General features: G+C 42.5%; 1 protein-coding gene across 2 annotated transcripts in view; it reads left to right on the top strand.

Annotated features, from left to right (window-relative positions):
• Positions 1–651: 651 nt before the first annotated feature.
• Positions 652–12,722, top strand: part of LOC119030965 (cell adhesion molecule 2) — a 33,389-nt gene continuing 21,318 nt past the window's right edge. For both annotated transcript variants that reach the window (XM_037118995.1, XM_037118994.1), the window contains exon 1: positions 652–827. In XM_037118995.1, coding sequence (XP_036974890.1) covers positions 671–827 — 157 coding nt within the window. In that variant the 5' untranslated portion in view covers positions 652–670. The remainder of the gene's footprint in view (positions 828–12,722) is intronic.

Raw genomic sequence — 12,722 nt, 5'->3', positions numbered from 1 at the left:
TGCTGGGGTGGCTTTAATTCCTCAAAGGAGCAGCTTTAACTTCTCACAGGTGTAGTTTTGACTTTTCATCGGAGTAGCTCCAATATCTCTCTGGAGTAGCTTCAGCATCTCGCAGGAGTAGCTTTAACATCTCGCTGGAATAGCTTCAACATCTCGCTGGAGTAGCTTCAACAACTCGAAGGAGTAGCTTTAATATCTCGCAGGAGTAGGTTTAACATTTCGCTGGAATAGCTTTAACTTCTAACATGAACAGTCCTAAAAGCTAATATTGAACCTCTTGTGAGAATAAGTTGTAAAGTAGTCAGTAAGTACCTTAAAATTTGGCTGCCCTGGAAAAGTTTTCAGCCAGTGATTCCTGAAGGCGAACGGGCAGGAGATGATTCAGGCTGGTTGTTTTGAAGAAAGGAAGAAACTTCTCTGGGAGATGCAAAGGTGTGTTTCTGACCATTCCTGTCGGTAACCTGAAGTTTAGCAGGAAAGAGCATCCTGTACCCGAAGCCAGCATTTCTTAGTTGTAATTTGACCGCGGAATAAGCCGATCTTCTCCTGGACACCTCAGCGCTGTAATCCGGGTAGATGTGTATTTCAGACCCACGGAAGGAAAGCGATCCTGCCTCCCTGGCCAACTTCAGGACACGTTCCTTGGTTTGGTAGTGGTGGAATCCGCGCAATGAGTGATCGAGGGGGGCCATTCTGTTTCATACGGCCACTGGAAACTCTGTGCACCCTGTCAACTGTCAGAGGAGTTGAGAAAGCCTCCGCGCCAAAAGTTTCTTTCAGGAATATCTCAGTAAAAGCGGATGGCTGCGAGCCCTCAACTTTTTCAGGTAAGCCGGTTATGCGGATGTTGTTGCGCCTGGACCTGTTTTCAAGATAATCCGTCTTGAGTTTGAGAGCGGCGTTTTCATTAGACAGGATTAAGCAGGTCGATTCAAGTGTTGCTAGCCTGGTCTCCATATCGTTTAAGGCCATCTCCATGTGTTGAATTGTTTGGTCATGTCGGTCGGCAGAGAGTTGGTCGGACAGCTTGGCTATGATGCGGTCCTCCATTGATGTGAGAAGTTTCTCCATATCTGCCAGGGTTAGCGGCGCGTTGTTAGCAGCATTAGCATGTTGCTCGGCTTGGCTAGCTTGAGACCAGTCGTCTTGGCTATTCTCCGCAGAATGTTCGTCTGTAGGCTGGTTTTGTTTTTTAGACGGTTTCCCCATGTTTGCAAGAGTTATGCGCCTTTTGAAATTTGTTATTTCTGGTAATAAAGCACTTTAACTCAAAAAATTAGTCAGGATTTCAACAGAGCTCTCCCGGCGTGTGACCTACTCCGACATTGGCCTAACCAGAAGTCCCAGTTTAGCATTTAATTAAAAGTGACAATAGTAGATTTGCATATGTACAGCATGTGCAGTATATACAGATTAAATGTGATTTACAGCTAGTGGAAGTTTTAGACTGAGATATTAGACTGATTTCATTCTAGAGATTTTTAGAGAAAAAATGTGAATAATTGTTGCCACCCTTACTTCCTCATGGAAATAGCTCCAGACTATTGATCCAGCACCACTGCCTGCTCCTTCCGGTCCTTCCACAGCTGGTTGCTGCTGGATGGGTGTGCCACTGCTTATTCTTGCTGCTGCAGTTGACAGCCTTTGAAACGTCTCATCTGCTGTTCTGCCATCAGGGAAGGCCATCCTCTTAAAACGAGGGTCAAGTGCAGCAGTATCTGCTAGTATGTGGTTGGCATGAATCTTGTGGAATCGCGTTGACATACTTGCACACAGACTGTTGATCACACCTTGCGCTGCTGCTGTTGTAATGTTTCGCCGGAAATCAACGGTGGCTCTTTGAAGTCCCCTGGCCAGCACTATGACCTTCGAGGCTGTCAAGTAGCTAGTGAGAAAAAAAAATAATGTTAGAATTTTAAAACAGAAACAATGTACAATGTATTAAACAGATATCTATTATAAAATATCCATAATTTATTATCATTAAATTGGCATGCAGGCTACAGAAATCTACTGACAATGATATATACTTCACTTATCAGGTAATATGCATGCATGCTAAAGAAATATACTGCAGAGCAGCTGAGCTACATACCTTTCTGCACTGAGTTCCACAGTGACTTCCTCAAATGGTTGCAAGATTGTGCACAATTCTTGCACTGTGGTCAATTCCTCCTGGGACAGGTGACGGACAGGTGCACTGGTGACGGCCAGGGTGGAGATTATGGCATTTTTACTGGCAATAAAGCTTTTCAACATGTAGTAGGTGGAATTCCACCTTGTAGGACAATCCTGTTTGGGTCAGAGCTCCTCCATCTTCATTTGTAGTTGAGTCTCCTTCAGTTTTTGTGCCCCCACAGTGCTTCTGTGAAAGTATTCCACGGCCTCTTTGACCTTGCTCTATGTCTTATCTGTATGAAGAAATAATCTTTTCAGTGCACAGTGAAGCTCCCACTGACGTCACACCCTCCACGCGTGTAGGCCTGCGTCCTGCTCCACGATCCACCGGTCTAGGCTCTGGCTCATCATCAGAATCCACTCATACAAAAAAAAACCTGCATAGGGCAGTAGTAGCAACATCTTTAAATACATCTTTAAATGCAGTCTTATTTATCTCATTAATCTCTCTTCTTTATGAATGTCTACTAACTTATAGTATTAATTCTCATTTTACCTTAAATCAATAAACATGAATTATTCAATGACAAAGTATCATATACAGCTGCACAATAACTTTTTTAACAGCCAAACACACAATGTATGAGTTCTAAATTGTTTCTTAACTTCTTAACTCATCACAGCTAAATGTACACAATTTATGTAACTTCTGTAACTCAAATGCACACAGCTGCGTATGTTTTCGCTCAACAGGCTCAAACCAGTTTGAACCAGCTTCCTTAGCTGTATAGCATGTGCTAGCACAGTTAACACATTTGTTATCCCTTCTCCACAGAAACACACAGTAAAATACAAATTTAACCTCAACACACATATTTATCTGTCTCCGGTTGGCTTTTTACACTATATCACAGAACATTACTATACACAGTGGAGACATATTAAATAAAATTAGCAGCTAATTAGCCGTCGTCGGCATCGCTAGCATGCTATGCTAGTCATTCATAGCATTTACTCAGTTACTCATTTACTCGAGTTTTCACTCGACAAAAAATCAATATCCACACGGTCAGGTTCAGCAAGAAAAAAAACCCTCTTCCTTCTACGGAAGTCCTCCGAACTGATAACTCGAACAAAATTGTTGTCTAACAACTTCACAGGCTGTTATCAACCTTCTCAAACTAGCTTGTCTCTCATGTGGTTCTCTTGTCTGCAGCGGTGCATGGAAAATAGACAGAGAACATAGAAAACAAGACAACTAAAGGCTCTGTCAGTGTTTGTCTGGCATGAATGCGCACCCCTGCTGGTGAAACTAAACAACTACATTTAAAATCTACAAGGCTGTATAGCTGTACACACTGTTCAACTGTAAACATTTGGGGATAACACTGTGTGTGTGTGTAACTAATGGGCGTTTCACCCTCCTCCCCTGAATCAGCGTGCATCCATGCATGCTTAAGTTTATAGATGTAACATCTGACCAGTCTCAGGTGTAGAAGTAAAGTCAAGAGCTTGCGTAACAACTTGGTCTAAACTGTTAAGGACAAAGTGCATAACAAAGGCTAAGTGGTTCCCTAGTGATATGTCAATTGTTCAGGCTCTGTCTTGTTGACCTTCTGACCTCTGACTCTTTAATTTCTTCCCGAGTAACTGATTCAGGAGCATCTTCACTCACTTTCAACTCATCTCCTTTTTTTCCCCCTCCACTCTGGATTCCTCTTCCATGATCAGGCGAGTTGTATCATCATCTTTTTCCTCCTCCACATTTCCTTCACTAGTTTCAGCTGCGTTTCCGTCCACAGATTCATCTTGGACTGATTCACTTTCGACTCCTCGATCATCCTCAACAGGTACATTTCTCTCAAGAGGTGGATTTCTCTAAACAGATGAGTCTCTTTCATTTTTTTACTGTCTCCCAGGACTCTCATGGGATGAAACATGTCAGCCTCTGGGTTGAGACTTGACCCTTCAGCGCTCAGCTCATCTTTGTCATTTCCTCCAGACAAGTCAACTCCTGAATAAGGGATTTCATGGACAGTGGTTATTGCTCTGAATGTGGCATCCTCTTTAGCAGTTTGTGGGTAGTAGTAATCTACTTCCTCTTCACCATCCCATTGCTGCTCTGATTCGACAGCCTCTTGATGCATTTCACTTGCCTGGGGAGTTGGAACTCTCCCCCTCCTTTTCTGTTTCTTGCCCCAACTCACCCTGAATAGAGGAAGCTAGAAGTCCACAGGGTAGCAACAAGTCTCTATGAAGTGTCCTCTCAGGACCCTCAGAGTTCACTGGAACAACAACATAGACTGGAAAATTGTCAATATGCTTGACGACTTTGTAGACTGTGCTACTCCATCTGTCTGCTATCTTGTTTACTTCTGAAAGAGACATTTTTGACGAGGAGATGGTCTCCTTTCTCGAGGATGGACTCTGACTTTGAGATCATATCTCTGCTTGTTACGCTGAGCAGTTTTTTCACTATCTTCAACAGCAAGCTTGTAGTTCTCTTGCACATTTTCCTTCAGTTTTTTCACATAATCGTCATGTGTGACTTTCTTGCGTCCTTCTGGATTAAGTCGGAATGCCAAGTCGATGGGGAGGTTTGGCTGTCTCCCGAACATCAACTGGTAAGGGGAGAACTCAGTAGTGATCACGCCAATTGACTTTGTCCTATTCTTGGAGAGTTCCCAACATCTCCAGGAGTGTCCTGTTGAACCTCTCGATGGGATTATCGCGAGGGTGGTAAGGAGTTGTTCTGGTCTTTCTTATTCCCAAGCGTTGACAAAGGTCTTTGATAAGAGCAGACTCAAAATCCCAACCTTGGTCACTGTGAAGATGTTTCGGTAGACCGTAATGGACAAAGAAATTGTTCCACAAAGTCTTGGCTACTGTCTTGGCTCTTTGATCAGCAGTGGGTACAGCAACAGCGTATTTGGTGAAGTGGTCGGTTATGACCAAAATGTTCTTTGTCCATCAGGTTCCGGTTTTCTCGGTCTTGGCCTTACGGCGAACACACCTTTCACAGGTTCTGACTTTCCTGTCAACATCCGTAGACATTCTTGGCCAGTAGAAACATGTGTGGACAAGGTCCAACATTCTGTCCATTCCCATATGACCAAGTGAGCTGTGGAGGCCTTCGAGTGCAGTGGACTGAATTTTGCGGGCAGAACCAGCTAAAAGAATGGCTCACCTTGGTTCATGCTTTTCCTGTACAGGACGCCATTGTCTAGTATGAGTTGGTCAAACACTCGAAGCATGAGTTGAACTTCTCGACGTTTCCTTACTGACAATGTCTATGACTCTGCTGATTAGGGGATCGTCTCTTTGCTCTGCAGACATCTGGGATAGGGTGCTGGAACCAGGCAGCAGGTCAGCCTGAGAGAATTGAGTTGGAATAGCACTCACATCAATGGCAAGACACTCTACTGTGACAGATGAGTGGCTGCCCTCTTCATTATCTGGGACACTGTGTAGCTCCTGTCTCTGACAAAAAGCTTTGAAACCTTCTTTAGAGAAACTGAGCTCATCCCCTTGCTTCCCCTTCCACACATGGAACTGAACTGTCTAACTCTGTCGTCCTCGACTTGAGCACTTTGATCAGTTTCAGCTGGATCATGTGGCCGTCTGGATAATCCGTCGGCGTCAGCATTATGTTTGCCAGCTCTGTACTGTATACTGAAGTTGAAATTGGACAAGGCAGTGAGCAGCATCGAGCTCAGCTGATGTCAAAACATAAGTCAGAGGGTTGTTATCCATCATGACCGTGAACTCTGCACCGTAAAGGTAATCGAAAAATTTGTCAGTGACAGCCCATTTTAGAGCTAAAAATTCAATTTTGTGAGTGGGGTAACGCCGCTCAACAACCCTCGACTTGCATGATAAAGAGCTGCCCAAAGCCCATGGAGGCTGGCATCAGTGTGTAAGATATATGGCTTACTAGGATTGGCAAAGCCAAGCACCGGGGCAGTTGTCAACTTTCGATGAGTGCTTTGAATGCATCCTCACAGTCTGATCGTCCATCTGATCATCCATCGCTCATTGAAAGGACATTTTAGGTCAGAGTTCAAGAAGCACTTTGAACTTGTAGACTTCTTCTGGGATGAAAGGTAACCAGCAGTCAAGGCATTGAGTGGTTTGGCAATTTTTGAGTTATCCTTGACGAACCTCCTATAATATCCAGTGAGTCCTAAAAGGGTGTTGACAGAGTTTTCTTACACAGCGTTTAACGCATCACACTGCACACGTTAGCTCTCTTTTTGTGAATAACCACAATCATGGCACACATGGGTTTTATTCTGTACAGCTGCAGGTAATCAACAGAACAGGTGGGTCCCATGACCACACATACGTCATCAACATAAATCCATGGTTGCCACAAAAAACAAAACTAATTTAAATGGACACGGTAAATTAATGAGAGCACATCTCTCAACACCCCCACTTGCTCACATTTAAGGAGGAATCTATTCTCCAATACTCACTGTACAATTCATAAGAGAAAAAAAAACATCATGCACCAAACAAAAACATTTCAAACCTTGTCAGTTTAAGTTTAGTAGCAGGCTTGGTTAGTATATCTGCAACCATATCATTTGTTGGACAGTACTCCAAGCTGATCTTGTCTCCCTCTATCAGAGACCTAATGAAGTGGTATTTAATATCCACATGCTTACACCGTTGTTGATGAACGGGATTTCTGGCCAAGGCTATAGCGCCTTGATTGTCTTCATAGACATTACATTTGTACTTCTGACCATCAAACCATTCAAACAACTGTTGTAAGTATATGCATTCTTGCATAGTCACAGCTAATGCCATATACTCAGCCTCACAGGTGGATAATGCGACTGTAGGCTGTCGTTTAGTTTTCCATGCGACCAATGGGCCACTGCTGTTCAAGCTAACACAGTACCCTGTCATAATTTTTTGATCACTAGCATCAGCAGCCCATTTAGCATCACTGTAAGCATGTATTAGGTTATCTTCTCTGTATTTTCTAAAACAGAGTTCTTTGTTTTGGGTCCCTTTTAAATACCTTAAAGCATGCTTGACAGTTGTCTACTGTTCAACACTTGGTTTGGCATAATACTGAGACAGTTTGCTCACTATAAAGCTTAAATCTGGCCTTTTACAGGTTGCCAGATAAATTAAGCTACCAACTGCTTCCCTGTATTTTGTGACATCACTTATTTCTTTAGCATCATCACTGTCGTCAAGTTTTTGTTCACAGGGAGTAGCTCTCGGTTTACAGTCTAGCATATGAAAACTCTCCAGTATTTTCTGTACATATTTGCATTGTGACATCTTAACACAATCACTACTTTGCTCAAAGCCAATACCTAGAAAATGAGTTAGCTTCCCAAGATCTTTCATTCTAAACTTGGACTTCAGCATTTCCTTAACACATCTCAATACTTCATCATCACTGGCAGCAATAATCAAATCATCTACCCATATGATTATGTGTACTTTTTCTTTGTCAGTAATCTTGCTATAGACACAATGATCAGCTGGGTTTTGCACAAACTGCATCTCACACAAATAGTCATGCAACATTTTGTTCCAGTTGTGCCCTGACTGTTTCAGTCCGTACAGAGATTTCTTCAGTTTACAGACTAGTTTACCATTTCCCTTTGATTGAACTTCATAACCTTCAGGCTGTTCAATGTAGATTTCATGTTCAATTGGGGCATATAAATACGCAGTCTTTACATCCATCTGGAGGACAATCAGATCATTCTGTGCTGCTTTCTCTGCAAGCACCCTAATGCTGGTCATGCTGGCCGTAGGAGAGAAAGTCTTGTCATAGTTCACACCTTTCTACACATAAGTCTGTGACAGTAGTCAACATTGGTCATGTCTTCTTCAAAACCACAAACATAGTCACCATAAAACCATAATCTGGCTTTCTCCTCTGTCAGGGTAGCGGTTTTCTATAAGTTCTTCTCTCTGTTCTTCCATTTTTACTGTGTTGGTGTCACACTCCGCTGTGTCTTTTTCTGTGTCCACTTCTTGGCTTTCTGCCATCTGGGAGACAAAAGGTTGGGTTTTTACAGATTTTCTTTTACTTTGGACTACAAGGTCATCATCCTCAGCATCCAGCATTTCTTTATTCATTCTAGACATAAACTCCACAAGTCTGTGTTTTTGTATTTTCCTGTTACTCAGGTAGTACACCATATAGGCTGAACTATTCTTATCATAGCCTACAAAAATGCCTCTCTCACATCTAGAGTGTAACTTACCCTTTGGACGCTTGTAAGCATAACACACTTTTCCAAACTTCTGCATTCTGGCAATATTGGGCTGTCTGCCAGTTAACATGTAAAATGGGGTCTGTTTAGTATGGTTGTTGGAGCACCTATTCCTCACCACTTCAGCTGTCTGGACAGTGTAGGTCCACAACGTTTTTGGCAGTTCACTCTCTATCAGCATACACTGGGCCATCTCAAACAGGGCTCTCCAATTTCGCTCGGCAGTACGGTTTGGTGTGGAGAATATGGAGCTGAGGTCTCATGTCTGATACTGCTCCTGTTCATTAATGCCTGAAACTCTCTGTCTGTGTACTCCGTCCCATTATCAGATCTCATGCATTTTATTTTACCATAGGGAGCCACATCAGCTATAAACCTTTCAGTGCCTCAGACGGTGTCGCTTTTATTTCTCAAAAAATAAACAAACACAGCACTGGAATAATCATCTGTAAATAATAGGGCATACCTATGTCCACTATGAGACACTGGATCTATGGGACCAACTAAATCTGTGTGCACTATGTCAAGTGGAGCCTTAGCCCTTATATCTGGCCCCTGTTCCAAGTTTGAACAAACTTCGCTTGAGTGCAGAGTTCACAACATGGGATAGGATTTTTACCCTCTTCCTTAATGTCCATCCCATCAACAACATTTCTCAGTTTCTTTATATCAGCAAAATTGCAATGTCCTAGGACAGTGGTGTCAAACTGATCCAGTAAAGGGCCATGTGGCTGCAGGTTTTCATTCCAACCAAGCAAGAACACACCTGATTTGGATCAGCCAACCAATCAGCTAACCAAGCAAGAATACACCTGATTTGGATCAGGTGTGTTCTTGCTTGGTTGGAATGAAAACCTGCAGCCACATGGCCCTTTACTGGATCAGTTTGACACCCCTGTCCTAGGAGTTCATGCCAACTCTGCAAATCAAGACTTTTCTTACAGTGATCATCACAGTCATATTCTGATGTGTGCAGATAGTAAAGTTTGTTATGTACATGTATGGGGAAACTGGTACCGTCTTTATGGAGCAGAACATTCTTCCTCTCACTGAAAATCACCCTGGCTCCATTGAAGGTAGCAGCTTTCACAGAAAATGTATCCTGGGGATATGTTGGGATGTACAGGGCGCTCCTCTGTGTTGTTCGGAAACGCCGTCCCCTGCTGTCAAGTAGCCACACCTCCGCGTCACCTCTGCCCTTAGCCACTCCGGTGCACCTGGAGCCATAGACATATAAAGAGTAGACGCCGCAACGGCTGCCGGGCAGGGAGAAATGCGGCGGCCATCTTGGGGCGGTCATTCTACTCCGAGTTGAATGAATGTAGGCTACTAAGAAGAACGAAGAAAGAGGCATTCCACTTCCTTCCCGTCCCCATTTGTTATCCAGGTTTTGTTTTAGTCACTCATGATTCTCTCTCTCTCATTTCTCACTCATTGACCTGATATGAGTTATATTGATACTATATATGATTTATATATATTTTCATATTCTCTGATATATAAATGTATCTATCTATATATATATATATATATATATATATATATATATATATATATATATATATATGTATATATATATATATGTATATATATATATATATATATATATATATATATATATATATATATATTATATTATATATATATGAATCATATTGATACTCTACATGATTTATATATTTTTAATTTTCTCTGATATATAAATGTATCTATTACATATATGGATAGATATATATGATTTATATTTTTTTTCATATTCTCTGATATATAAATGTATATATAATATATATATGAACATATTGATACTCTAGATGATTTATATATTTTTAATTTTCTCTGATATATAAACGTATCTATAATAGATGTGTGTGTGTGTGTGTGTGTGTGTGTGTGTGTGTGTGTGTGTGTGTGTGTGTGTGTGTATATATATATATATATATATATATATATATATAGAGAGAGAGAGAGAGAGACTATATGATTTCTGTTGTGTTTATAGTGTTTGCAAAATACCTATCATACATAACATATATCATACATCAGATTATTCTATTATTGTTAATCCATTTATAATGAATAAAATATGCCAGCCCATGTGTCCTGTGTCATATAATAATATAATGTATGCTATAATGTATGAAGTTTACAGCAAAAAAAAAACGCGTGAAAATCAGTTTCTATATCAGAGTTACGATTGATTAAATGCGCTGACACCTAATCGCGCCTGCTGAACAGATTACACTGAGTGGAACGGGTGACCGCCCCAAGATGGCCGCCCCAATTCTCATCAGCGCCAACAGGCAGCAGCGTTCGACGCGGCGTCTACTCTTTATATGTCTATGCCTGGAGCCATCTGCCAGCTCCACACAATGCATCCCAGCCTGGAAAGTACTGTCAAACTCCTTAAACTTGGAGATGTCAGTAATTCTGTGGGATTCTGTGTTGCACCTGCATCGACCATCAGACCTGTCACCCTAACGTCTGGCACTCGCACCTCTGCGTCGCTTATCCGGAATGCTCGGAGGCTTTCCGCGCATTGTCCCGCTGTTTCTTTTGTCTGCATTGTTGTGTGTGCTACTTTTGCAGTGGTTGCACCACTGTTTGCGCGGACAGGCTCTGGCATAGTATCCTCAGAGAATCTTCAGCGCCGCGCGTCTGTCATCTGCTGTGTCGCGCATCACCAGCAATAGGCTCTTATCATCAAGGAACTGTATCAGCTCCGCGTAGGCCTTGGCATTTCTCCCGTCATCCTCGTCAGCGGCAGCGGGTCCATTTAAAATGGTGTCTTTTAACCCTTGCAGACAGAGGTGCCCCAAAAACTTTGTTTCCTATAACTCATATTTTTTCTCATCGCTGTCGAAAATGAACCTTGCCCTGCAGCTGCTTGACATGGCGCCTCTATCCTTTGTGTTCATGTTGCTCGCTGACCAATCTCAGCTCCCAGGTGCACACTGCAATTGTCGCGACCTTCACCCAGCAATTCAGCCAAACTGTGCATTATGGACCTGGGCCCATTACCTGTTGACAGAGTTTTCTTACACAGCGTTTAAGGCATCACACTGCACACATTAGATCTCTTTGCAATAACCGCAATCACGGCACACATGGATTTTATTCTGTACAGCTGCAGGTAATCAACAGAACAGGTGGGTCACATGACCACACATCATACGTCATCAATATAAATCCACGGTTGCCACAACAAAACAAAACTCATTTAAAGGGGCACAATAAATTAACGAGAGCACATCTCTCGACAGAAAGATTTCAGCTCACTAATGTTGGTTGGACGGGGCCAGGTCGTCAGAGGGGAAATTTTTCCTGGGTCTGTCTCTACTCCATTTTCTCAGACAACATGACCCAAATATTTCACAAACTTTTTTAAGAAATGGCACTGCTCAGGTGATAACTTGAGGCCAAACTCCTTCAGTCTGTTTAAGACATGAATGAGGTGACGTTCATGTTCCTCAAGTGAGTCAGCGAACACGATGAGGTCATCAAGAAACACTAAGACTTCTTTGAGGTTGAGAGAGCACATGCATTCTGCAGGGGCTGGTTCAATTTGTGGCAGCAGCACCTAGCTGCAGCATCTCTGGTGGCACCCCCAGATACCGCAGCTAGGTGCTGCTCTGACATCTGCCGGGAGGTGCTACTGCTTGTGTCGCTACCCGTGACATCTGCCGGGAGGTGCCACTGCTTGTGTCACTGTTTGCCGAGAGGTGCCAGTGCTTGTGCCGCTACCGGTGACATCTGCTGGGAGGTGCCAGTGCTTGTGCCGCTACCCGTGACATCTGCCATGGCATCTAGGAGGACCAGCAGGGATGTCGCGGCACATGTCGCGGCAAATGCTGCTGTTTGGGCGAGATGTTGTGGCAGATGCCGCTGTTGGGGGGAGATATCACTATTTTCATTAATTTCTTCAGATGTTGAGTGGATTATCACCTGCAACTTAATAGACTAAAACTATAGGCTACTTTGCAACTTATTTTGTTGTCAGTGTACTTTCTTGTATGATTATAACAGCCTTTACCAATAGTGGGTTACAACTGCCAGAGATGCCTGATGACGCTGTTTGGGAAGGCTGCTATTGAGATGCCAAGGTTTAGTTTATGAATGTTAACAATTGTCAAAGTTGAATTAGGCTAGCTCCAGATAGCATTTACATGACACATTTTTGCATTAACTTTCATGGTTTCTTGATTAATCCCTCAATAATTTTAACTGATTCATATCACCGTTTGTTCATTCATTTCATTGCCAATTATGATTTTATTTTGAACATGTAAATAAGATTACATGAATAAAAGTAGGCCTTCATAAATAATATGTTATGTTGCAATGCTGCTAAAAGAA

This window comes from Acanthopagrus latus, chromosome 13 (genome assembly GCF_904848185.1).
Source record: "Acanthopagrus latus isolate v.2019 chromosome 13, fAcaLat1.1, whole genome shotgun sequence".
Lineage (NCBI taxonomy): Eukaryota > Metazoa > Chordata > Actinopteri > Spariformes > Sparidae > Acanthopagrus > Acanthopagrus latus.
This window is presented reverse-complemented; position numbering and strand designations above follow the sequence as displayed.